The sequence below is a fragment of the Antechinus flavipes genome, chromosome 5, assembly GCF_016432865.1.
Source record: "Antechinus flavipes isolate AdamAnt ecotype Samford, QLD, Australia chromosome 5, AdamAnt_v2, whole genome shotgun sequence".
Taxonomy (NCBI): domain Eukaryota; kingdom Metazoa; phylum Chordata; class Mammalia; order Dasyuromorphia; family Dasyuridae; genus Antechinus; species Antechinus flavipes.
Genome location: NC_067402.1, coordinates 192,499,654 through 192,524,222, shown reverse-complemented (window position 1 = coordinate 192,524,222; position 24,569 = coordinate 192,499,654). Strand labels below are relative to the sequence as shown.

Sequence of the window (24,569 nt, the reverse complement as noted above, 5' to 3'; positions counted from 1 at the left end):
TCTATGCCTCTACAATCAATCAATCCCTTTCTAATTTGCTATCTCCCATTTACTGGCTCTTTCCCCACTAACTAAACAAACATCATTAAAAAAACAAACAAAAAAAAAAAAACACACACACACACACACACCCCCTTTCATTCGATATCATCTTTCTTTTGTCTAGAATCACAAAATTCAAGAGTTGAAAGAAACCAACTAGTGGCCTACTAGTCTATACACAAAAATAACATAAACTGATCTATCCAAGTAGAAATATATTAATGTTTCTCATCTAACTTCCACTTAAAGAATTCCCAAAAAGGGAGCTCATCATAGTATCTTATTCTGCTCTGGAAAGTTCTGTGAGGAAGTTTTCCCAAACTGGCCCCTGTGTAACTTTCACCACTGATCCTGGTTCTGCCCTGTGGTATTTAGATGTAGAAAATACATCTAATTCTTTCACCAAATGACAATACTTCAAATACTTAAATGTAGCCTTGGATTGTCTCCTCTACAAGCTAACTATTCTCAGTTCCTTTAATTGATTCTCTCACAAACACAAAGCCCTTTGCTATGCTAGTTTTCCTCCACTTTAGACCTTCCAGCTAATCAGTATCTTTTTTTTTTTTTTTAAACTATGAGCTCCAAAATTCAAGACAATAATCCAAAGGAAATCTGATGAGAACAGAATACAATGGAACTATTACCTTCCTATTTCTGGAAGATAGAGCCCTTCTAACACAGCTCAAAATTATATTACTATTTTACTACTGTATCACACTGCTGACTGATAATGAAATGGTGGTCCACTAAATAGCCAGGCTTGTTCAGAACTGCTATCTAACCATGTTTTCCTTCATTATCTCCTCATGAAGTCACTCAAGTACAAGTTAACATTTCTTCCTACTGAATTTACTGGAGCTCATTTAGAACTTTTTGGATCTTGACTCTCATCAAATATGTTAGTCCACCAGATTTATGTCATAAAGCATACTTAGGCATCTACGTCTTTAATCAATTAATTGGGGAAAAAAAAAAAAATCAACCATCACAGGGCCAAGCAGATTCCCTCAGTACTGTATGACAGATATATCATGAGGACATTCAACCATTAACTACTGACTCTGACCATTCAACAAACTTTGAATCTATATAATACACTAATTTTTCTTTCCAGTTTGAGGTAATCAAAAATTTTGCTAAAATCTAGAAAAAACTACCCACCATAATATTTTCCTCATCTACCACTTTCAGTAATCCCATCAAAAAGAAACTGAAATTCATCTGGCACAATCTGTTCTCAATGAAATTATGGTTCCACTGGTTATCATGAACTATTTTCCTTTTTAAATTACATTAAACATTTCCTTAATGATCTGTTCTAGAATTTTCTTAGGGTTCAAAGTCAAATTCACTGGCTTATTTCCAGACCCTTGTTCTCCTCTTTCAAAATATCAAGATGGGATAGCTAGGTGGTGCAGTGATAGAGCACTGACCTTGGAGTCAAAAGGATCCAAGTTCAAATCCAACTTCAGACACTACTTCCTAGCCAGTGTGACCCTGGGCAAGTCACTTAACTGCCACCCCCCCCCCCCCAAAAAAAAAAAAAAAAAAACCAAGACATTTGCCTTTCAATTTTGCACTATCTCCTGCCAATATTCAATTCAATAATAATTTCAAATTATTACCAACAGTTCTCAGCAATCCTATCTTTATCAGTATTCAAGGTTATACTTCATCTGGGCAGAGTGTTTCCTGACTAGTCATTTTTGTTTTGCCATTTCCAATTCAAAGGTCTTTATTTTTGAGAGAGAAAATAAAATTGGAATTGGCTGGCTCATTCTTCAGGTAGCACCATTATTCTGCCCACTCAAGGATTTGGCTTCTCTTCTTGGAGTCTCTTCTTTCTCCCAGTATGGCTTCACAAACAAGTGTTCCTTTTTTTCCCCTCACCAACCTCAGCTAATGCTGAGCTTCATCACTCCTGATACATTCTATAGGACTCTTCCCACTCTTTTATGCCATCTTTTTTCCCTGGTCTTGTTTCTGTGCTCCATTCATTTCTTTTGTGAGTTGGTTAACAAACCCCCAACCATGCAAGTTCTTTGTACAAGGCTAATTTTTCTTCTGTATTCTAAATATTTCCCTTTGTATCTTCATCATTTTATTCTTGAGCATCTACATCTTACTATATCCTACTTTTCTTCGGAACCCTTTGAACTATGCTCTCTCCCAAACATAGAGCACAAACTATACCAAGATTTCCTCTCCATTTCTATCAAAAAAGGAAGGAAATGATCTCTTGCCCTCAGGATTTCTCTAATTTCCACCCTAGTGACAACTTTATCACTGTTGAAGAAAATTCAGTTTCAGAATATAATTTCCCCTTGTACATATCTTTACCTTTTGAAGGTTAACATGTATAATATGGAAATAATCTTTTTCACTCAAAAATTCCCTTCTCTTCAATTTACTTATTTCAAAGATACCACTACCACCCGGGGTTCATGACCTTTTGGACTCATGCCCAAATCTTCCATTTCCCAATTGTGGATTTTATTTCCTCCAGCTTCTCTCTCCTCAAATGACCACCATTCTATTCTAGTTCAAGCTTGAGCAGAACTAGACCTAGACTATTTCAAAAGCCCGGGCAGCTGATCATGCGGTGGATAGAGCGCCACCCTGAAGTCAGGGAGATTCATCTTCTCCATTCAAATCCGGCCTCAGACACTTGTGAGTTGTATGGACAAGTCCCTTAACCCTATTTGCCTTAGTTTCCTCATTTGTAAAATTAGCTGAAAAAGAAAATAGCAAAGCCGTCTAGTATCCTTACCAAGAAAACTCAAGCAGGGTTACAGTCAGACAGGATTGAAAGGAATGAGCTACAAAATTCCAATAACCTGTCAGTTAATGGTCTGATCCATTCTTGTTCCAAAACAGCTTTCACCTAGGTGGAGGCCTCCCTTTTAGAGTCCCAGCTGCGGGATATTGCTTCTTTTGTCTAACAGTTTCTGTACAATATTTAAAGCCCTTCACATTCTGGTTCTATCTGACCTTTTCAACTTATTAATCTCTTCCACATGCTCTAGGTTCAAGCCAACTTGGCCTCCTGACCACATGACATTTCATTGCCCATCTATCTGTCTTTCCATAAGCTCTTCCATGTGTGGAATGCACTTCCTCCTCACCTCACCTTAAAAACCTTACCTTCTTAGAAGATTCCCTCCAAAGAGTGTATCCTACACAAGCTCTAGGCTAATTCCTCCAGGAGCTAGAACTTTCTCGTCTCCCCATCCCATTAATAAAATTGAACACATCAGAGATAAAAATTTTCTGCTGACCTAAAAAAAACCTTTATTCTATCTGCCAGTATATTTTTCCTTCCTTCACCTCAAAAGGAAAAAAAAAAAAAAAAAGCAAGTTTCAAGGGCATTGATTAACACTGACAATGACGATTTAGGCAAAGAATGGAGATCAAATAGCTTCAATGTACTCCCGCAGAATCTCAGGGAGTCGGAGGTAGGAGCCGGCTTGCTCACATGGCTGAAAGCACTACTGCTGTTAGCTAGGACGGCCAGGCAAAAGTACCCAGGACTAGGGACGCTGGGGGGTCCGCTCTCACCCGGCCGGAGAAGGAGGAAGGAGAGCAGGAGGAGGGCGGAGAAACAGGAAGGACCAAGGGGGAAGAGCAGCCGCAGGGCAATGAGAATGTGGGCGCCATTTTACCTGCATGCTGTTGGCATGGGGAAAGACCCGTGAGCGACGGTCAAAGGTCTGTCCCACGTGGTATGGCGGGAACCGCCGCTGCCGGTACTGTGGGCGGCGCAGCTGACTCCGAGCCCCGGGGAACTGCCCGTCAGCGGTAGGGGGATCGAATCCTTCACTGCTGCCACTCCCTTCCTCCTCCTCCCCAGGGTACTAGCGAAGCAAAGAAAGGCAAAGAATCAGAACAGCGAGAAGGAGAGCCTGGCCAGGGCAGCGGCGCGGACGCAGCGCCCAGGGCGCATCCCGAGAGGAGAAGCTGCACACGCCCACTAGAGGTCGCTGGCATCCCAGGCGAACAGCACGGGCCTGGGTCCACTCCATGCAAGCAAGCGAGGGGAGGCACAGAGCAACGTGAAAGGAGCCCGGGGTCCATCTGGGGGCCCTGGGGGAACCACGGACTCCTGACTCAGCAAAACAAAACGTCAGCATTTTCCCCCAGGGTTCTCAGCGCCAACGTAGCTTAGGCCTAAAAATCATGCCAGGTCCTCTCTTTGTAATGAAAAAGGTGACTGAAGGTTGGATCGATTCACTTCGTGTAAATTGCACTCAATTACCCGACCTGCATATATAAAAATTCCGGATTAACGGTTTAAGATGTTATCTCAAATCCTAAAATGACAAGGTAAGTAACACGTTACAAACTAGCATAAACATCAAAAAACAAAAACTTTATTTCCCTGATAGGGAAAAGTTATTAGTAAAAAGTTATTTAAAACCGGTCCATATCCTTCATAGAAGTTTAGCAGCCATTTCTATAGATGCAATCTAAGATGTCAAAAATTCTCAAAGGTTATTTAAAAAATAAATACATAAACCCTCAGATTACTGCCAAGGGAATCCCAACTATCCTCTAGTCTTCTTAGTTTTTAGAATAGGAAATAGGAAATTTCTTCTATTAAAGAATGTTAAAAGAAGAAAAAAGACCCAACCATTAAACTTGTATTTGAAACCTGTTCAAAATCATGAAAGAGAAAATGTAGCCACCAGAGGGCTACGATTTTTAAAATTCTACAACAGCAGAGAATGTCTATATAGGAAATAAAGAGGTTTTATTACTATTTCTCAATAAACTTTCTAGAGATAGTATAAACAGTTAAATTTTTAAAGCACAATTAAATATATTTAGAGATTTTTTTGTCATTTTTAATAAATAGTTTATTTCCTTATGAGCAATTTCTACTTGGGGAAGCTTATAGATTTCCAAGAACTCTTTAATACCAGCAACAGTCAGTCCCTATGGGGAGGTATTAACCTAGAAAAACCAGTATCAGCATTATTTGTTTTGTGAAGTACTATTTTTATCTATTTTGCTAACCATTTCCCAATGATATTTTCATCTAGCTGGGGCAGCTCTGGAGTATTTTGAGGTCCTAGAGGAGCCCCAGTTTGACACCTCTTTTGTAGCTTACCCCAAAACCAAAAGTTAGAGCTAAAATTCTTCTTACTCCAAAACTACATCTTACTGAGCAAAGAATAAGTGTGTGTGTGTGTTGGGGGGGGGAAAGGGGGGAGAAGGAAATTTTAAGGTGGAGTAGATTAGGAAGGGAGATAATAAAGAAAACACCTAAGAAATCCAAGATTATGAAGGGAGTGGAGTGGGGGGTGGGAAGAAAAGAAGAAAGGGGAAGACAGTATAACACAAAGGAGAATAGGCATGATACAGTGGGAGTCATTAGTGAAAAATCATGAAAATAAAGCCATCAGAATTAGCAAATATTCTAACAGGGCATTTCTAGAACCCTGAAATAATTCTGATATAATTCTTTTTTTTTTTTATGGAATAATTTAAAAATTTGCTGGATCCTTTATGGAGGTTAAAAAAAAAAATTCTACAGGTCTCCAAATCCAAACTAATGTTTCTTGGGCACTTAGGATTATAAGTGACTTGGTGATGTGCTACATAAAGCTATGAACTTGGGAACCAGAAAGACTCAAGTCTGAATCCTTCAGACTCTTCACAGATATATCACTCTGGGAAAGTCACTTAACCTCTCTCCCTTAGCCTTCCTCATCTGAAATGGGAATAATAGCACTAATATGCTATTATGAGGATCAAATGAAAAGTTGATATCTGACATGTACTTTGGAAATCTCAAAATTGTGTGTGTGTGTGTGTGTGTGTACGTACATGCATGCAGAGATAAATATGTATTAAGCTATTGTTATTATTAAGGACACGGGTTACCTTTGATCTCTTTAGATATTTTTTTTTTTTTAAAAAAGCAAGTCTTTCAAGAGAGCTGCAGGCAAATCAAAATCCAAAGGAATAGAATCTTATAGAAGAACCAAGATTGATACTGAAAATAGGAGTAACTGCATAAGGTAAAAATCAGTTATAGCTAAAAGTGTCCTCTTTCTTCAGCAGTTCTCTAAGGAATATTCAATAGCATTTCCCCTTTTAAAAATGCAGGTTAACAGAAGTCAGCAAACCTAAAGTATAACTCAAATTCAGGTTAAAGATTGGTTCTAAAGTCAGTTTGGGCCATAAAAAGCAGGGTTATGTGCAAATTCCTATTTTTCATCTCATGCTAACTTCAGAGTATACATTAGAAATGGCAGAACTATACTACTTAAGTGATATTAAATAAGTTAAATGTGTATGATGTAGATTCCACAATGATATCATCAAGGCTCAATATAGGAAAAATATTTGGAAGTCCAAATTAGCCAAAAAAGGTAAGGAACTTGTTCAGGGTCACACAGCTAATAAGTGGCTGAAACTAGATTTGAAGTCAGATCTTCCTGACTTCAGGATTAGGCAAGTTGACAGTGAATTGTCATCTCATACTCCCCTATTTCGAGTATTCACAGATGATTAAGGGTCTAACAACAGTGATTAATAAAGAAGTAAGTAGGGAACTCCAAGATGCATCATAAATTGTACATGCACTCAAAACTAGATTGCTGAAATCCCATGTACTAACATTACAAAGCCTAAGCCAGCCCCAAAGGAAAAAAATGCTCAAGAATAAAATCCTGTAGACACAAAAGAAACAATCTTGATTAAAAAGTTACATAAAGAAATTAATGGGGATACAAAGAAAAATCATCAATTAATAAATATTTTTAAAATTTGTAAAGGGCAAACTTTTTTCTGATTTATATATAAGAAAACAGAACATGCAAATCATAGTCCAGTAAAGTTTACTTCAATTCCTTGCAAAATTCTAGGATTAATTACTAAGAGAGATGACAAGTAAATAGCTAGAAAAGGAAAAAGCAACAACAGCTTCATAAAAAAACAAATAATTACAAACAAAACTCACTTCTTTTTTTGATCATTCTTCAATAATAACTTGGATAAAGACACAGACAATACATACATAAAATTTGCTGAGTTAAAGATAAGAAAGAAAGCTAACAGTCTAAAATCCATAAAGGTCTCAGCAGGCTAAATAAAATGTAATAATGATAAGTGTGAAGTCATCTCTAATAAAAGAAGAATGACTAATAAGTTTATCTGAAAAAAATCTTCAGTGGATTCAGTGAGCTTTAGCAAAGTACAATTTGAATTAGTATATAATATGTAACCTAAAAAACTTAACATGAATGCATTACAGTTTATCAGTGTCATTCCTTAAATATGATATCCCATATTTATTATATATTTAAGGAATGACACTGATAAACTAAGCAACTAGGATGTTGCAGTAAAAGGATGAAGGGTACGATCATTAATTCCACTATCATTAATCAAAGAAACTAAATAAACTGGAGTAAACACTAAGGGAGAGATTGATGGCCATCTCACAAGATAGTGTTTTCCACTGCAAGGTCTTCCTCCAGTCAGATCAAAATTTGTTGGGTATATTATTGAAGGGATTTTTATTCAGATATATGAGTGGGGCTCAGATTATTTCCAGTTCTGAATCTGCTGACTACTCACACTACGAGGAGGCCCACGACGCCGGCCATAATAACCACGTCGGTAACGGCGCCGATCTGCAGCATAGCGGCTACCTTCCACAGGAACTCCATCTGGGCCAGTTACATTAGCTGCTTCTGCCCCCTGGAAAGAAAATTTTACTTTTACTTTTAACAAACCATAAGAAAGCAACTTAAGAAAGGTTAATAAAGATATGTAGTGATACGGACTAACCACTTATGAACTAAAATAACAAGTTTTAAAATATGTGAGCTCCTTGAATCTGGACATTCAAAGCCTGGAATGTGTCCAATGGACCCTGAACATGGAGTCAATTGAAACCAAACTCTCACCATCCTCTTGGCCTTCGCTATGTTATGTAACTTCTGAGCCCCAGCTGCCTTACAAATGACACTGGAACGTTCATATTATTGTGAACTGACACACAAACAACATCTAGATAGATTATAGAGCTCAGGTCATCTAATTTAATAACTTCTTCAACAGTGGTTCCCAACCTACACATCAGAGATCCCTTGCGCTGGAGTGGAAAAATAGTGGAAAAATGACTCAAATTAACATTCTTTCTAGAGACAGAATAATGTACTGCTTTTCTATTTCTCCCCCTGAATTTAGTATAGCTTTGTCATCATGTGATTTCCTAATCAATTGAGTATGATCACTGGCTATCAACAAATGTGACTAATTAAGAGTGTCCATACTTGAAAAGGCTATAAATCTGACATCCCTGACAAGTAGATACCCCATATCTTCCTTCTGACCCTTTTGTGAAGGGGAAAAAAAAAAAAAAAAAGGCTACCACCCATTTACCTTCCAAGACAGCTCCTCTCTCTTTTCCACAGCTTTCTCCCTGCACACAACCCTCCAACACACTGAATTCCTTGCTTCTATTTCCCACCTTATACCTATCTACCATATTGTGCCCACCTTTCCTTTTCAAGTTTCCCAATTATATAAGTTTTCTGAAGACAAGGACTTTTTTTTTTTTTTTGAGAGGAGAGTTGTAATATGGATTTTCAGCACTTAATGCAGTGCTGAACCTCCAGTAAGCCCCCAAAAAGCTTTATCCAATCTAATGATGGACAGCTGGGTGATTAATGGAGATAAAACACTGGCTTGGAGTCAGGAAGATGAGTCTTCAGTTGATATCTGGTCTCAGACACTTACTAGCTAAGTGACCCCGGGCAAGTCATTTAATCCTGTTTGCCTTAGTTTCCTCATCTGTAAAATGAGCCAGAGAAGGAAATGGCAAACCATTCCAATATCTATGCAAAACAAAACAAAAAACCCCACAGGGTCAAAAAGAATTGGACACAATTGAAAGAAATGACTAAACAACAACAATTAATGCTTCCCACATAAGATTACTTTATACATACTTTACATATATACGGTCTTTTCAGAAGAATGAACACTCCTGGGGGTAGAGGACTTCTTTTGTCCTGGCATCCCTGACCTGGTATGTAAGGGATTCATAAGTGCTTGTTGATTAATATATACAGAGATTAAATTTGCCTCTCTATATCTCCCATCACAGAAATGTTAGTTTTGCCCCTTAGAACTCTTTAAACAATTGAAAACAGATATGTTATCTTCCTCCAAAGTCTTCTCTTCTCCTAGTTACTCATTCCAAATGTGGGCTACCTAAGACAAAGCATATAGCAAAACTATTATTTAGCTTGTTCCAGAACCACATTAGACCTCAGCTCATTCAGCAACATGTTTTTGAAAGTATTTTTTCCCTTCTTAAAGCAATTTAAAAAATAAATATTCATCAATGGGAAAACTACCAGATAATACCATAAAGTATGATGATATTCTACTACATCTAAAATATCACTTTAACTCATGGACCAAAATGACTGAAAAATGCAGTAACAAAAGTGACACTTGATATTGTACTTTATTGAAAAGGCTTATCATCCAGGAGTTCATAAAATTCTTCTCCCATATTTTGATAATTGTAATTCAATAAAAATAGATTTCCTATGCAATTCTGTGTATTTTATGCATTTAAAAATATTGTTCTGAGAGGGGTTTTTCATAGGCTTTAAACAACCGCCTAAGAAGTTAGAAAAAGATAACAAATTCCTACTATGGACCCTCTAGAAATCAACACAGAAGTCTGATTGTTCTCCAAAATCCGTAGTAAGTTCTTCATTAATAAAGTAATGTTTGTTTTCTATCTAAGTGATTTCACAATCAAAATTTGAATGGTAACAGCAAGTTCATCACTTACAACATTTTATTCTATCTTTGCATTGTTTTTTTTTTCCTCAGGTCAACTCAAGTTAGATTGGCTTGGGATGAAAAGCCTATCTACACTTCCATATGCACATGGGAAAGATATTGAGAGGTTGGAGGAAAGGGCAGAGAAAAAACTATTCAATGACTGGCAAAAGAGTGGAAGTTAGAAGGGGCAGATTCCTATTCAATATAGATGAATGGTTTATGTTCTGCTTCAGTTTCAAATGTGCTCAATTAAAAGCCTCTGATCAGCCAGGATTAAAAAAGAGCTAGTGCTGCTCCCCAAAAGATAAGGGCTGGGCCAAGGGCACAATCCAAGTTCCATTAATATGCCTGACTCTAATCTAATCAACCACCTTAGTTTTGGAGATTATTCTACAAGAGAATAGTTTATAATATTATCCCACCTAGAATTTCCCTAAAGCCAAAAAGTGGGAAAGAAGATATTACAAAGGGGACAGGCCATAAAGAAAAGATTTAAATGATAAGTTTGTTCTTACCTTCTCTCCTTCAACCACATCAAACTCTACAATTTCTCCATCGCCCACACTACGCAGATATTTCCGTGGATTATTTTTCTTGATGGCTGTCTGTTGAAAGAGGCAGAGAACACTTATCAATAGATGTAATTAATCCTCCCCTATTTTTGCTCCTATGATCCTAAACCATTTTTCTGAAAAGATACATCAATAGCTACCGAAATTATCATACTCCAATTAAGGTGACTCGCCAATGAGAAGAGAGAACTGCTTTACTTCAAGGGGTAATGTGTAAGTAATAAATTTTGTAAATGAATGCCACATTCAAAAATTCAGGTTAGTAGGCGCAGTAACCAGGACTGAAATTTATTTTTCCTGTTATTAAAAATACCATGATATAGAAACATGCTTAAATTCTTCAAGTTCCCTCTTAAGATAAGCAACTTCAAACTATGTAGCCTTTTATATTGTACCTGATGATTTCTTCAACAATAGGGATGTAGGGAGGATATTTGCAATGTTAAATGGAGAGTTTCTTCCTATCTATAGTTAGGCAAAATCAGTTTCCAATTCAAAATGAGCTCAAAGAATTAAAAATCAGAGGGAACAAGAAATTTAGAGAGAGTTAAAAAGTCTCTTTGAGCAAATATTTTAGTCCTAGAATAACCCACCTCGTTGGATTCATTCATAAGCTGTATGGGATCCAAAGTAATTCCAATAGACTTTGGACAGAAAATGCCATCTGCATCCAGAAAAAGAACTAAGGAGACTGAATGTAAATCAACATACATCATCTCCACTTCTTTTTTTTTTTTTTTTAATCTCTTCCACAATATTTCCCTTTTGCTCTGATTTTTCTCTCCCAACATGAATTCATAAAGCAATGTACATTAAAAATAAATTTAAAAATAAAAATAAGTTGTATGGGAAAATTGAGAATACAGAAATGTCTTTTGGTTTTCCTAATTTTCTTGTCTCCTGACTTCATATCACATAGGTGTCCATTCCTAAATGTTCCCTTAAATGATCAGATTAATGGAAAATATTATAGCCACAAGTCAAAATGGTTCAAAGTTACTCTCACTTTCTCATCCTCTCACCCTTGACAAGGGAAAAGAAAGAAGGGAAAACATAATTTCCTTTAATGTTCTAACTCTCCCTTGAAAAGCTACTGTATAACTGGTATGGTAATAGAGGCCTAGTTTCTACACAACTAGGCCAATCTTATTTTAAAGCGATTAAGTATGTGTAATCCAGACCCTCCCCTATTCTCTGTGAGTAGGAGGGAGGAGGGAGAGTTAGCCAACAGAGCAGAGACATCACCCACAAAGGGGGCAGGAGGACTAGAGAAGGGAGGCAATTAAAGACAGGATGTGTGCTTATATATGTGCAGCTACTATTCTAATAACAACCCCTCCCTGCCTCCTAGTTCCTTTTTCCTGTTAAACTGGGCAGGCCTCAGCACATCTGGATGAATCATAACCTTGGAGAGGGTGTAATCAGATCATTTTTATAGGATAATCAAGACTGCACACCAGACAGAGAACTCAGAGATACCCTACTGAAGCAGAGGCAATGCCAGAGAGGACTTTATTTACTTAGGACACTGCCCTCCTACAGGGAGTAGGTCTTGGGAGGTAGGTGGAAGCCACACTAAACTGATCTAGTTAAAGATTTCTGGGCGGAAGAGAAATGGCTCCAAAAAGAAATATTATAGCCAGACCAATGAAATAATGTATGTAAAATGCTTTGATCACTTTCAAATAATTGTCAGTTTAGAGACCTAGAGCTAGAATGGACCTTGAAGCCGCTTCATTTTAATTCTAGTTCTAGGAAAGCTGAATTGACTTGCCCAAGGTCAAACAGCATAGTCTAAGTCAAACTGAGTCTCTGAGTCCTGGTCCCCACACAGCAGGCACTAAGTGCTTTTTTCACCGTGCCATACCGCCTTTAGGGTTTCCAACAAACAAAAGGCACAACAGTCATAGGGACAGGAAGAAGGAAAGAAAGGAAGAGGGGAAAGTATGTAAAGTGAATGGCAAGAAATTCAGTTTGCCTGAACTGCAGAGGGAAGATAAGATTAGAAAGTAAACACAGGGTATAATGGGCCTCACAATAGCACTCTAAGTAATCTAAACTTTACTTAGTATTTATTCAATAACTATTTAAAAATTTTAGTAGCAATAATATGACCTAGTTTGTGCTGAAGAAAGACCATACCGCATACCTCTTATTATATTAATCTGTCTTGGGAGATAGAGGTCAAAGGCTACTATGGCAGTACAGAAGGGGGAAATGAGGGATTCTAGTAGGATCACAGCAAAGGGAGAAAGGGATGAATGGAAGAGCTCAGGATTATAATACTGGATTAACCAAAAGGATATGAGGATAAGGGAAACCCAGTCCAAGATACCACCAAAGTTCTCTACAGAGGAGATTTGGATCATAATCCAGACAAAAAGTTGTATCAAAATGAAGAGCAGTTTTGGGGTTTCAAATTAAATTCACTTTATTTTGACACATTTCGCCTGAAGGAGATCAATTCCAGCAACAATATCCCATGGCCAGCTTAACGTACCAGGAATGGAAGAAAGGTTCTCAGTTTCTACCTTTAAAAAATAGGGAAGTGGTAGATGAGAGGGCATGAGGTTCCTTCTAAATCTTAAAATCTATAAATTCTATGAAGGCTGAAGGGAGGTCAGAGAGCTAAATATAAATCTGGGAACTAAAGTCATGGGAATAAATGAGATTGCTCAGGGAAAGCAAAAATATAATCTCAAGAACTACCCACCTTGAAAACAAGCAGGAAAAAAAAAAAAAAAAGAGGTTTGAAAGAGGCAGGAAGAGAACAACCAGGAAAGCATAATATCCCAAAAGCCAGAAAAAAGGGCAAAAGTTCATGAGGGAACAGGTAATGATAACTGCTACACAGGGGTTGATGAAAAATAAAATGGTGCATGAATAGCGGTCGAAGTAAATCTTAAAAAGAGGGAGTTGGGAAGATAAGAATGGGAGAAGTTAGAAGAAACTGAACACACAAGGGAAGGAGACAAGGAAAATTATTAAGGCAGGGAAAGGAATTAACTGTCCTATCTAGGCAAGAGGAAAAAGGATTATATGACAGTTTTACAGTAGAGTTGAAGGAGCTAGCATCTAATTGTCTCACAAATCCACAACTAGATAATTGTGTATCTAAGACAAGAATATAAAATTATCTCCCTCCTTTGTAATGGGAAGGGGAGCAGGACATGCTTAAGATAACAGATTTATTTGTGATTCTTCTATACCTCTGATCTTTGCTAAATCTAACAAATATCTCATTAGCTCCACTTTTGTTACATCTCTAAATTATCAAGCAATGGTAAAGGCCTAGCTCAGGTTATGCAATGTATAAACTTTCCAGGAATGACAAAAGCAGATAGGATTTAGCACTTATTCATTTGAGCAACCTAAGGCCAGGTAATAGGAGGTGCCAAGTAGAGTAGACCATCGATGTTTCTCCTCACCAAGACTGAAAATCACCAGTTCAACAGTGCCGAGGGATTAAAATTCTAGAGCAAATCAAAACTGATTTTTTTTTTTTTTGCTTTGATCCTAGAATTCCCACCAACTAGACCGCTTCCTACTTATTATCACAGACTAAGAAAGTTTGTGGATACAATCACTTGATACATACATCAATTCACATAAACTTTTTAAAAAACACAACCCTTTCCTACAAAATATAGACAAGGCTCTTTTTGCAACCCTGAATACAACCAAGTGCTGGATAGCCCACTTAGTACAGAGGGTTATGATGCATGAAATGAGCCTCACTTGCAGCAAAGGGATCTGTGTTTTCGTGCCTGCTCCTCTAGTCTTAACCATCAGAGGATTTAGATCTATTTTCAAATGAAGCCTACAGACCTGCTCCTGAATCATGCTCCAAGAACTGAGGCAGCAGGAATTCATCGGTCTCTCAACCACTGGCTGAGACTGGCTGAATGAACGGCCCCTTCGGCAAAGGCCTAGGGAGGAAATTCGAGGCTACAAGGAAGGGCCACTCACACCTCAATAGGTTAAGCAGCAGCAGCATTCTGAAGCAGAGGAGTTAATGATTTCATTAGCTCTCCCATTGCCTTCAGGATAAGATACAAATCCTAAGCCTGACATTCAGGCTAAGTAGGCTGCCACCTACTTTTGCAGCCTTATTCCATGCAACTACCCCCTTGAGAAAATATATTCTAGACAAACCAAACTACTGGATGCTGCCCAAATCTCACACTTCATCTTCTTCCTACCCCTCTCCATGTGCCCAAGCCACTCTCTATCTCTGCTTCAATCTTCTGAATTATTATTCAAGAATTTTCCCCTCAATTTCCAGATTCCCCATTGCTCTCTCTCAATTTGCTTTTTCTATACATATCTACATCGCTTCTAGTAGATTGTAAGTGCCTTAATGGCAGGATTTGTGTGCGGGTATTCACCCAGCACAGACATTCTCGGCCTTTTCTGCGTCGTGGGCCCGTTTTGGCAATCTGGTGAAATCTAATGTGAAATTGTCAGTTAGATACTTATAAAAATAAAGATGAATTTTTACCCAACTTTATTAAGTCCCCTAGAATCTATCCATTATTTCAGAAGTTAAAAATCTGTGGCTTCATAAACTATAAAGCTCTTTCATTTGGGGAAGGAATTGTTTCTGGTTTTGTTTTTATATTCCCAGTGCCAAGCAGGATGCCCAGTATGCACAGAGAAGGCACTTAAGTGTTTGTTGGATTGAAGCAAGATGTTTGCTAACAGTAATAGGGAGCAAAAAACAAACAAAAAAATTATTTTAAAGACAATAGCTTTTAAAGGTATGTATGTATCAGAATTATGGATGATGAGAATAAGTCATTTTTAAAAAGCAAAATAGAGAAAGGCAGCTGGATGGATAGAGCATCAATCCTGCAGTAGGAGGACCTGAGTTTAAATCAGGCCTCAGACACCTAACTCTTACTAGCTGTCTGATCCTGGGCAATCATTTAACATCAATTGCCTTGAAGAAGAAAAAAAAAAATAGTACATTCATTTATCTACTCCATCCCTTCTTCCACAATTTATAATAAAATCTGATAATGTTGAATACCTCAGATAAATTCTGAAATCTATGTTATTTAAATTAAAGTCTTATAACATTCTGAATTGGGAAATCTACAAGTCTAGCATCTATCCTTCTTACCTGATGTACAAACACATCTTCTTTAGTGTCATTTCTGTGGGAAGAAAAAAAGGAAAAAAAATTCTCAGTTAAAAAGCAAATATTAAGTATGGATTTTAAAAAATACACACACACACACACACACACACATATATTAGATTATCTTCATGAAGAACAAGGATTCTACCTCAGACTAAGAAAATCACTCAGCAACTCTTTCTAAGATAAAAAAATATACAAAGGTTTTTTCAAAATCCCCTAAGAGTGATTCCCAGCCCCACAAATCTAAAGATTTAATATTCCTCATACTAATATTTAAACATCAAAATACTGCCCCCAAATGTCAATCCTGACACCCTTTTTGCTTCATCACAAAATCAATGGAATAAGATCCAACTTTAAAACACTTAACAGACCCAAGTACCTCTTCTCCCTTCACTTTCTACTTCCCACATGGTATGTAACCAGAGCCCCAGTTTGTTCTCTCAGCAAAGGCAGAAAGAGACTGTCAAAAGGACAGGGCACAGCTGTGTGCTAGGCTCTCCTTACACTGATATTCAAAACAGTCCCCCCAAATGGGGGGGGGGGGAAGGGAAGGGGAGGAAGGGTAGGAAACTCAGGGAAGATGTCAAAAATAATATTATATTCTCAGTCAGTGCTACTCCAAGGAGCCCCAAATCCCATTCCAATTCTATGAGGGCAAAAAAGACTACCTAGCTTGGCAAGATACTTATATTGAGCCTGCTTATCTGGGTTTTAATTCTAATTCTACCCTTACAAGTTTTATGATTTAATATCATGTAAGTTCTCTGAGCCTTCTCATATATATAGTAACCTCTAAGTTCTTTCCAGAATAAAATTTCTTCCCATTTTATTTTTTTAAACAGTTTTCTATATAGAAACTATGTTAAAGATCAAATTAATTCTTCACTCTTTTAGGAAACAATAATTAAAAACCTTACTGACAAGTGATCTTTTCTTTATAGCACTAAAAAACCTTAACAGTCATTAATAAGTTTTAAATAAAAAATATCTGATAGAACTACTTGGAGCACCATAGAAGTTACTGTTAAATAAAATTACATACCGATTGATAAAACCATATCCATTTCTGACGTTGAACCATTTGACAGTGCCAAGGACTTTGGTGGCTAAAGTAAGATTAAGGAGATAATTTAGTTAATAGCCTACAAAAAGATGAGGATTCCCATTAACAAAAGTCTAAGTATTATTCAAAAAGCACAGGATGAAACACTTTAAATTTTAAATACAAAGTTAAATTTTTTTATACTTAAATATTTACTTATGTAAATACAAAAAATAGATGAAGAAATTGAATAAGGAGAATGAGAATAAATAAACCTTGCTCTTGGTATAAAATAGAAGTATTCACTCAACAGAAATCAATTTCTATATTATTCAAAATTACCTAGAATATTCTAGATTATTGTAGTGACTAAAAAAGAATATGGATAAGTTGTATTTAATAATTATATTCAGTATCTGAAGATTTAAAAGTATAAAAGTATACTCAGATAAAAGAGAGGAACTAAAAAGATCTATCGATTCTCACTTTGAAATCTAATTAATGCTTTATTGCACTCCCGTTTTCATGACAGAAAAACCCAAGCACAGAACTGAAGAGGGGGTTGTCCAAACAAGGGACTAAACATGAACCACTGTACTAAGAACAGAACTGAGACTTCTCTGGTTTCATCCTGGTACCTGAATCACAAAACATAACAGGCCTTTTCTAAATGAATCAAACTCATATTCCCTTCTATAGTTAATTGAAGTAAAAATCAGATTTTTCTTCTAAATTTTCTTAACTCCCTCATAATTGCTGCCTATGTCCTCCTTCTCCTCCATGTCCACTCCCACTTTCCCTGTTACAGGGCTATTTACTAAGCTTTGAGCAGCTTCTTACTACAGTGAGAACCTGTCTTCCAAACAGTCACTTTATTCCACTTTTAATTTATTCACTCATCTTAGGTACAAAGCCTTTATAGCATTTTTTTTTCAATCAACTCTACATTCCAACAAAAATCCACCTCTCAAGGAAATTTTTATTTTAATTAAAACTTCAAGAAACTAGTACAAAAATTCAGAAGATGCACCAGAATGAAATATTTCACAGAAGAATAGACACAAGTTTACTTAAACAGTATCAATATCAGAGATGAAGCTTATAACCTATCTTCTGGATATCTGAATCACCTAGATAGAATTATCCTTTTAATAACAATGAAGTTTGAGGTACCCTAACAGAGCAATTTTTTATAGTCAACATGTGTATAACTAACCTACATACTTCCTAAAAAGTTAACAGTTGATAAGCATTCGTTTGTAAATTCAAGACTCTGGTACTAAGTCACTACTTCTGAAATTTGCATCAGGTTGTAATTTTACTCTGACTTTCAACCAGATTGATTATAATGCATTCACAGTTGCATTTGTATTCTTAACTAAAAAAAAAAAAAAAATCAGTAACACTAATAAATGCAAACACTTTTACATTTGCTTCCTATTTCAATTAAAGCTGACTGAAGGATTTAAGTGAAGACCAAAGGAATAATTTTGCTCCCTTTCTCAAACATCTTCATGCCTCTGACCTAACTTAAGAGGAAGTTCAGTAAGGATTTCTTTTTTCCAGTTTTTCTAAGGGCCAAAATTCAGACATAACAAATTCATCCTATAGTCCTCAATACAAACAAGTGATTTCAGGACTAAGTCTGGAAATTTCATTTAAGTGAGGTGTCAAAAGAATCAGAAAGAGTAATTTTTTTTTGTATATGTTAAGTCACAGCCTTAACAAAATGATTTTTATTTTGGCTCTAAGTCTGCCCTAAACCTAATAATGTGGAAATGTATCAAGATTAGAAAATCACACCACTCTTAGTGTGCACCATGTAATTGACAAAGATCTGTGTTGCCTTCTTATAATGAACATAAACTGTATAAAAATCCCACTTAATCTGAAGCTTATTCTGAATGACACCAATCCAATGATTTGGATTAAACTTTTTTATTAACCATGCTTATAATAAAAGATTTAGAGTTGTGGGGTTTTAGCCAATAACCTCTTCATCTGTCTGACTGGGGGAAAGAAAACAAAAGCTATTAGAAGTAGTTAAGAGTTTGAAGACATAAGGAAAGATGGTACTAATCTGAATTTTTCCATCTAAATTTGTTTTCAAACCAATTCCCTCAAATAAAATTAAGCAGTCCTTAACTTAACTAGCAATCATTTTAGCATCCAGATTTTCAATATGAAGGCTGAGGACAACAAAAATGACCTCCTTTTAACATTTTCTAGTGTCAAATACACTGCTTTCTCCTTTGAAAATGTGGTTATTACCAAAGACTGGGTTAGAAACAAAGAGATATATGAACACTTTATTTTTAAATGCATTTCTCTTATTTTGTTATTGTGGTTGTGGATTTAAACTCTCTACCAAGTTAAGAGATATAAAAGCATGGAATTGGATTACATCATAGTACTATTACTATACTGTTCTGCAGAGTAGATCCAACATAGGTATAGGGAGGGAAAGGTCCATACTGCTCGAGAAAAAAATTTCAATTGTTTTTTTCTCCATCTTAAACCTAACCCAGCTGTCCCAGCCCAATACACATATAAATCTTCCCCGAAAAAAAGGGTGTGTGGGTGTGAATGTGCAGGATTTCCACGTTGATAATTTCACTCTTTTTTTCCACCCAAGTTTGTTTACCAAAGCTAAGAGGCAGAGAACAAGATATCTATGAAGAATTAAGATAGGGATATTAGCAAAATACTAATCTAAGAAATTCCTCTGAAATTTACTGCCCCGGGGTATTTTCTTAATGTAATTTCTGAATGAGGCATATTTAAAGTACATCAAATATCAACTTTTTTCTATTATTACATTCAGGGAATTTTTTTTTTTGCATATGCAAAAGGATGTACATTTAACTTTTTAATCAAATTCATTTTTTAAACCCAATGGATGTTCATAGGATGCTGTGAATATCCGGGATAGAAGTGATAGTTTCACCAATCCTTCACTCGAGTATATTTCGACCGTTCCCCCCCCCCCCCCCCACTACCCCCGTTAATGGCACTATTAGCCAGGTCACAAAAGTAAGTATCAGGGGAGTGGCAAATGTTTTCCTACATAGGCATCTCACACCCACATACTAACTTTTGAGTTTAAGAGAGTGAATGACAACACACACACCCTTTAAGGAGTCATCCTATTCGCCACCCACACGCAAGCATACACACCTGATTACAGCCCGGCTCTCGCCTTCCCTAAACATCGTCAACAGGGTGTAACGAGAGGAGGAGGGGAAGAGCACCATGTGGCTAACTAAACCTTTAAAGGATTTCTATATCCCTGTCCAACCGATAAATTTCACCCATTTTCCTGCCAACTTTTCCAGGAGAAAACTAATTACAATCCCCACGAATAAGATTTTATTTCACAGCAGTTGTAAGCATATGTGGGTCCCAAAGTAGAGGGGCAGAGGGCGGGGAAGAGTGCAGAAAGCCCAACCCAACAGAGTTAAGTAGTGTGGGATTCTCCTTGTGGGGGAAGGGTAAGAACAGATGAGAGAAAGGCTTGTGTCAGCGAGTTTGGGAAGATTCTCAGACAGGAAAGCAACACCCCTTTGTTGGTAAGATGCGTGGCTCTGACGAGAAGAAATGGCGTCTACCCCACGAGGAAAAGGGCATCCGGGACCGGATACATGCACCTTGCAAGGAAAAAGAACCCCCCTTTCCCTGCCTTCTCTTTAATAGAATTCTCCCGTTTTCTTCCAGGACAAACAAGTCCCCGCGGGAAAGTGAACTTGAATTTCCTTCCCAGTCTTTTACCCCCCTTAAGACCCTGAGACTTTCCCTAACGCTTCTCCTTCCTCCCGGGAGGGGGAAGAAGCAAGGGGCCGGACTAGGAACTCGGAAAAACTTTTACTCGGGGGAGAAGGGTCTCACTCAGAAAACAGGAGCACGTGGACGGTGCGGGGTGAGCTCACCTGAAGAATGGGGGTGGGGGGATTGTCAGGTTCAAGGTGATGGGGGCGGACGCTTGTCAACCACGCACACACTCACTCACACGTGCGCACACTCACACGCGCGGAGCCCGGCTGGCCAGCACGTGCTTGCCGCTCTAGACTCCTCCAGACCCCCCCACGTGTAGCCGCGCTCTCCCGGGGGCAGCCACGACCCCAGTGCCCCGCGTGCACTGGAAGTAGGTGCTCTCACCGAGGACTTTCTTTTCCGGGTCTTCAGTGGTTGCGGAGGCGGCGGCTGGGGCCGGGACCGGGGCAGCCGCTGCGTCGCCGCTAGGGTTGCTCCCCTGGACGGCGGCGACTAGGCCGGCAGGCGGGGGGGCGCCGCTGCTCGCGGGGCTCTTGGGCGCGGGGTCTGGGGCCGCCGCCGGGGCCGCGGGGGCCTGGGGTTGGGGGGTGGTCTCTCCCGCCTCGCTCATGCCGCCGTCCGTCGCTCTTCCCTTGGCCACCCGCGGCGGTTGGTCGGCGGTTGGTGGTGGTGGTGCTGGTGGTAGGGGGGCCGGCGCGGCCGCTGCTGCTGCTGGAGATGCCGGTAGAGGCGGCCCGGGGCTCGGGGAGGGGGCCGGTGACGCGTCGGGGGTGGACGCTGAGATGTTTCCAGCGGCGGCTCGAGCTGTCGGGGCGGCGCGCGCACTCGATCTTACTGCCCGGAAAATGGCCCACTCAAGTTTTTCTAGGTGCCCGGGAGGGGATAGGGGAGGGAAGAGGCGGGGCGGACGGGACCGGGCGGGGCGGGGCGGGGTGGGGTGGGGGGGGGGGGTCATGGGAGGAGGGAAGAAAAGCTCGGGCTCTTTAGCTGCCTGTCCTGGTGAGTCCTAATTAGCATTTAAAGGGACCGCTTAGGGCCCTTAGGGAAGAGTCATTTCCCTACGGGATGGGACTCTTGCTTCTCGTTCTAAAGTCTTGGTCAAGGCTGCCCCTCACTCCAACCCCGAGGACTTCGCACCTTCTTTATACGTATGGGCTCCCCGGCGGGACTGAGAAGTTTAAAGAGTTAGATAGAGATCCGAAGACCCCAGGGCTGCACTGGAGCTGGAGCGGGGTGGACTTGAAGTCCTTAAAGTTACAAGGAGAAGCTTAAATCCTAGAGCTGAAGGGGGAACCCAAAGTCCCTAAATCTAGAGGGTCGGACCCGAAGACCCTAGAACTGGAGGAAAGAGACAGGAAGTCTCTAGAGCTGCAGAGGGGACCTCAGAACTTATCTAGTCTAAACTATAAGATTTGGAGATGAACAGAGGCAGAGTGATTTGTCCAACGTGCTTAATAGCAGAAGTAGAGAGAAAAGGGTAGATTTGTCACTCTGATACCAGTCCTCTTGCCTCCACTCTTTCTTTACTGGAAGTGAGGAGACAAACTGGTTGTCTTTGCACTTAGGACCCCAGAACCCCGGCCAGACCAGACTATCTCGGTTAAAATGTTTTCTAACAGATCTTCAATCTGTCCAGTTTCTTGGGATCTTATATATATGTTAGAAACTTAGAAATCAGTGAGTTTCAAGAAAACAGCGTTGATTGGAATCAGAGGACTTCTGTTCAGATCTACCTTCTGACATTTGCTACTTTGCACAAGTTACTTAACTCATCTGTAAAACAAGGGAGATGAACTAGAGATTTTTTGAGGTCCTTTCCAGCTTGAAATCTAGACTCCTAAATGGACTTCCTATGTATTCTCTGTCTATATTGTAAGGACAAGTTAACGTTTTAAATCCATCAGGATATAATTAGACTCTTCCCTCCCAAAATACATACACACACACACACACACACACACACACACACACACACACACACACACCTTGATGCCTTTGCTGCATCTGTATTCTCCTTGCTACATCTAATTCCTTGGGATTTGGATTTAGAACTTTCAATTCTACTCTTCATCTCTTAAAAGCATTAGATAAATATTAGAGATAAAATGCAATGAATAGAAGCCTTACAAGATTGTCATGCATGGGATGACAATATTTCAATGAGCCTGACTCACTTAGGATCACTAATTCTGGATTCACAAAGTGAGACAAGCTCTCCTCCAACTCCAGTACATTATAACCTCCATTCTGGATCATTTGGGAAAGTCTCTTAAATCTTTGGGGTCTTGATGCCTGTCTATGGTTTCCCCAAAACAGATTATAAGGATACAAAGTAATCCACATATAAGACTTCTATTTATTTCCTTCACACCAAAAAATATTTAAAATACAGAAGATACAAACAGGTGCATTAACAAAGCCTGAAACAATAAGTCATAACTCATTTAACACCATCTTGCCAGGTTGATACTTAAAAAAAATTGAAACATGAAACCCTTGGTGGTCTAGCTTGCTGAGCAGGCATTTCACTTTCACCTTGGAGCTACACTGTCTGAGCAGTTCTAGGTTTATAGCTTCTGGTGGGCCACAGCAAGGCATGGGCTTGCCTTGTTGTCAATATCATGCTCTCCAAGGAGCAAAGTTGGAACCAATGAAGGAAGTAGCTGGGCAATTAGCACTCAGCTCCTACTGACTTAGAAACTCACAGGGTTGCTGCCAAGGGGGAGAAAAAGCCCTATGTCTGAATCACCTTTCAATCACCTATGCTCAGAGCAATAACAATTGAGAAGAGTCATCTAAATACCAGAGGTCTAGGCTCAAGTTCATCTACTAGAGAAAACTTAGTCTCACTGCTATGTGTGAGCAGCCACAATCCTTCCTTTCCTCCCACCACTTTGCTGGAAGTCTGAGAGTTGCACAAGGTTACTTGACAGATGACAGAGAGCTTTTTCCTTTTGAAGTTTATTTAGTGAACTATCTTTCCTGGGCATGTGGCCTATTCTCCCAGTTCTGGATTTATTTCTTTCTTTCTTTTTTTGGAAGGGTGGTAAGAAACCAACTTACCTTCTGGTAAGAAAACTTTAGTTTTACATGTCCATTAGCAAGGGATTGCTGCTTCTGTCTCATTCCTCATAGAGCAAAGCTTATGTTCCAGTGGGATCATCTCTATCTTAATGGTATATAATTAAATGATAAATTACAATATAAGTGTTACAAAAGAAGAAACAGAACTGTGAGGATCTGAAGTCAGAGGAGCTTAAATTTGGAAAGATCTTGAAGAATGAGTAAAATTTGTTTAGGACTGAAAAAGTATTGAGTCAGAATACCTAAATAATATCCCCAGCTCTGTCACCTGTTAAACTTGTAGCCAGTAGTAAATCACTCTATCTTCTTGAACCTCAGTTTACTCATCTGTAAAATGGGGATAATAATTATACTACCAGTGTGTGGCAGACCCATGAGGAGAGTGCTTTTTATAGAGTTACATAAAAGTGGGTTGTAGGTTGTTGAGCAGTATGAAAAAAGGGGAGGGAGTGTAACATGATCTAAGGCACAGAGGGAGGAGTGAGCATGACTTGTTTGTGGGACAGTGACAAGACTTGCTTGGGGGAGGGGAAGGAGAAAGGAACTTGTTGAACAGTAGTGAGAAATAAAGTTGGATTGATAGAGTAAAGCACCTCAAAAGGCCGGGGAAAAGAATTTATGCTCCATGAAATGCAATGCCACACAGTCTTATTAAGGGCTTCCAGTGGAGAGAGAATTGTACTGTCTTGGGGGACATAGAGTTCAGACAAAAACTAGTTCTTGCCTTCAGAAAGATTACATTCTAGGAGGGGGGTAAGATACCCATATAGATAACTATATCTAATTATGTAATAATAGTTGAGAGTTACAAAACAAAGTGCATTAGAAAGTGTGAATGAAGATACTCCATAAGCAAGTCAACCTCATTAAATCCAGACAGATACAGGTTCAAGAAACTTATCTGGAATTAATTTTGGAGAATTAGAAATTTTGAAGCCTTCTCTCTCTCTCTCTTTTTTTTTTTTTTTTTGATTCATTACTCAGAACAAAACTAATTCATGCCTTCTTCCCTTATTCAAATAGTTTTGCCTCTAATGCTGTTTTGGTGATAGAAGAAACTGATTCCAATAAGCAACGGAATTTACA

The 24,569-nt window shown here is 38.7% G+C and overlaps 1 protein-coding gene across 2 annotated transcripts in view; it reads right to left on the bottom strand.

Moving 5' to 3' along the window:
* YBX3 (Y-box binding protein 3) overlaps window positions 1-21,369 on the bottom strand; it is a 31,859-nt gene extending 10,490 nt beyond the window's left edge. Inside the window, exons 1-6 of one of the 2 annotated variants that reach the window (XM_052000100.1) lie at window positions 20,784-21,369; window positions 16,629-16,692; window positions 15,563-15,596; window positions 10,381-10,470; window positions 7,634-7,756; window positions 3,709-3,900 (exon numbers count right to left, since the gene is read on the bottom strand). In XM_052000100.1, coding sequence (XP_051856060.1) covers window positions 3,709-3,900; window positions 7,634-7,756; window positions 10,381-10,470; window positions 15,563-15,596; window positions 16,629-16,692; window positions 20,784-21,354 — 1,074 coding nt within the window. In that variant the 5' untranslated portion in view covers window positions 21,355-21,369. The remainder of the gene's footprint in view (window positions 1-3,708; window positions 3,901-7,633; window positions 7,757-10,380; window positions 10,471-15,562; window positions 15,597-16,628; window positions 16,693-20,783) is intronic. The other variant, XM_052000101.1, reaches the window with a different exon arrangement.
* Window positions 21,370-24,569: the final 3,200 nt, after the last annotated feature.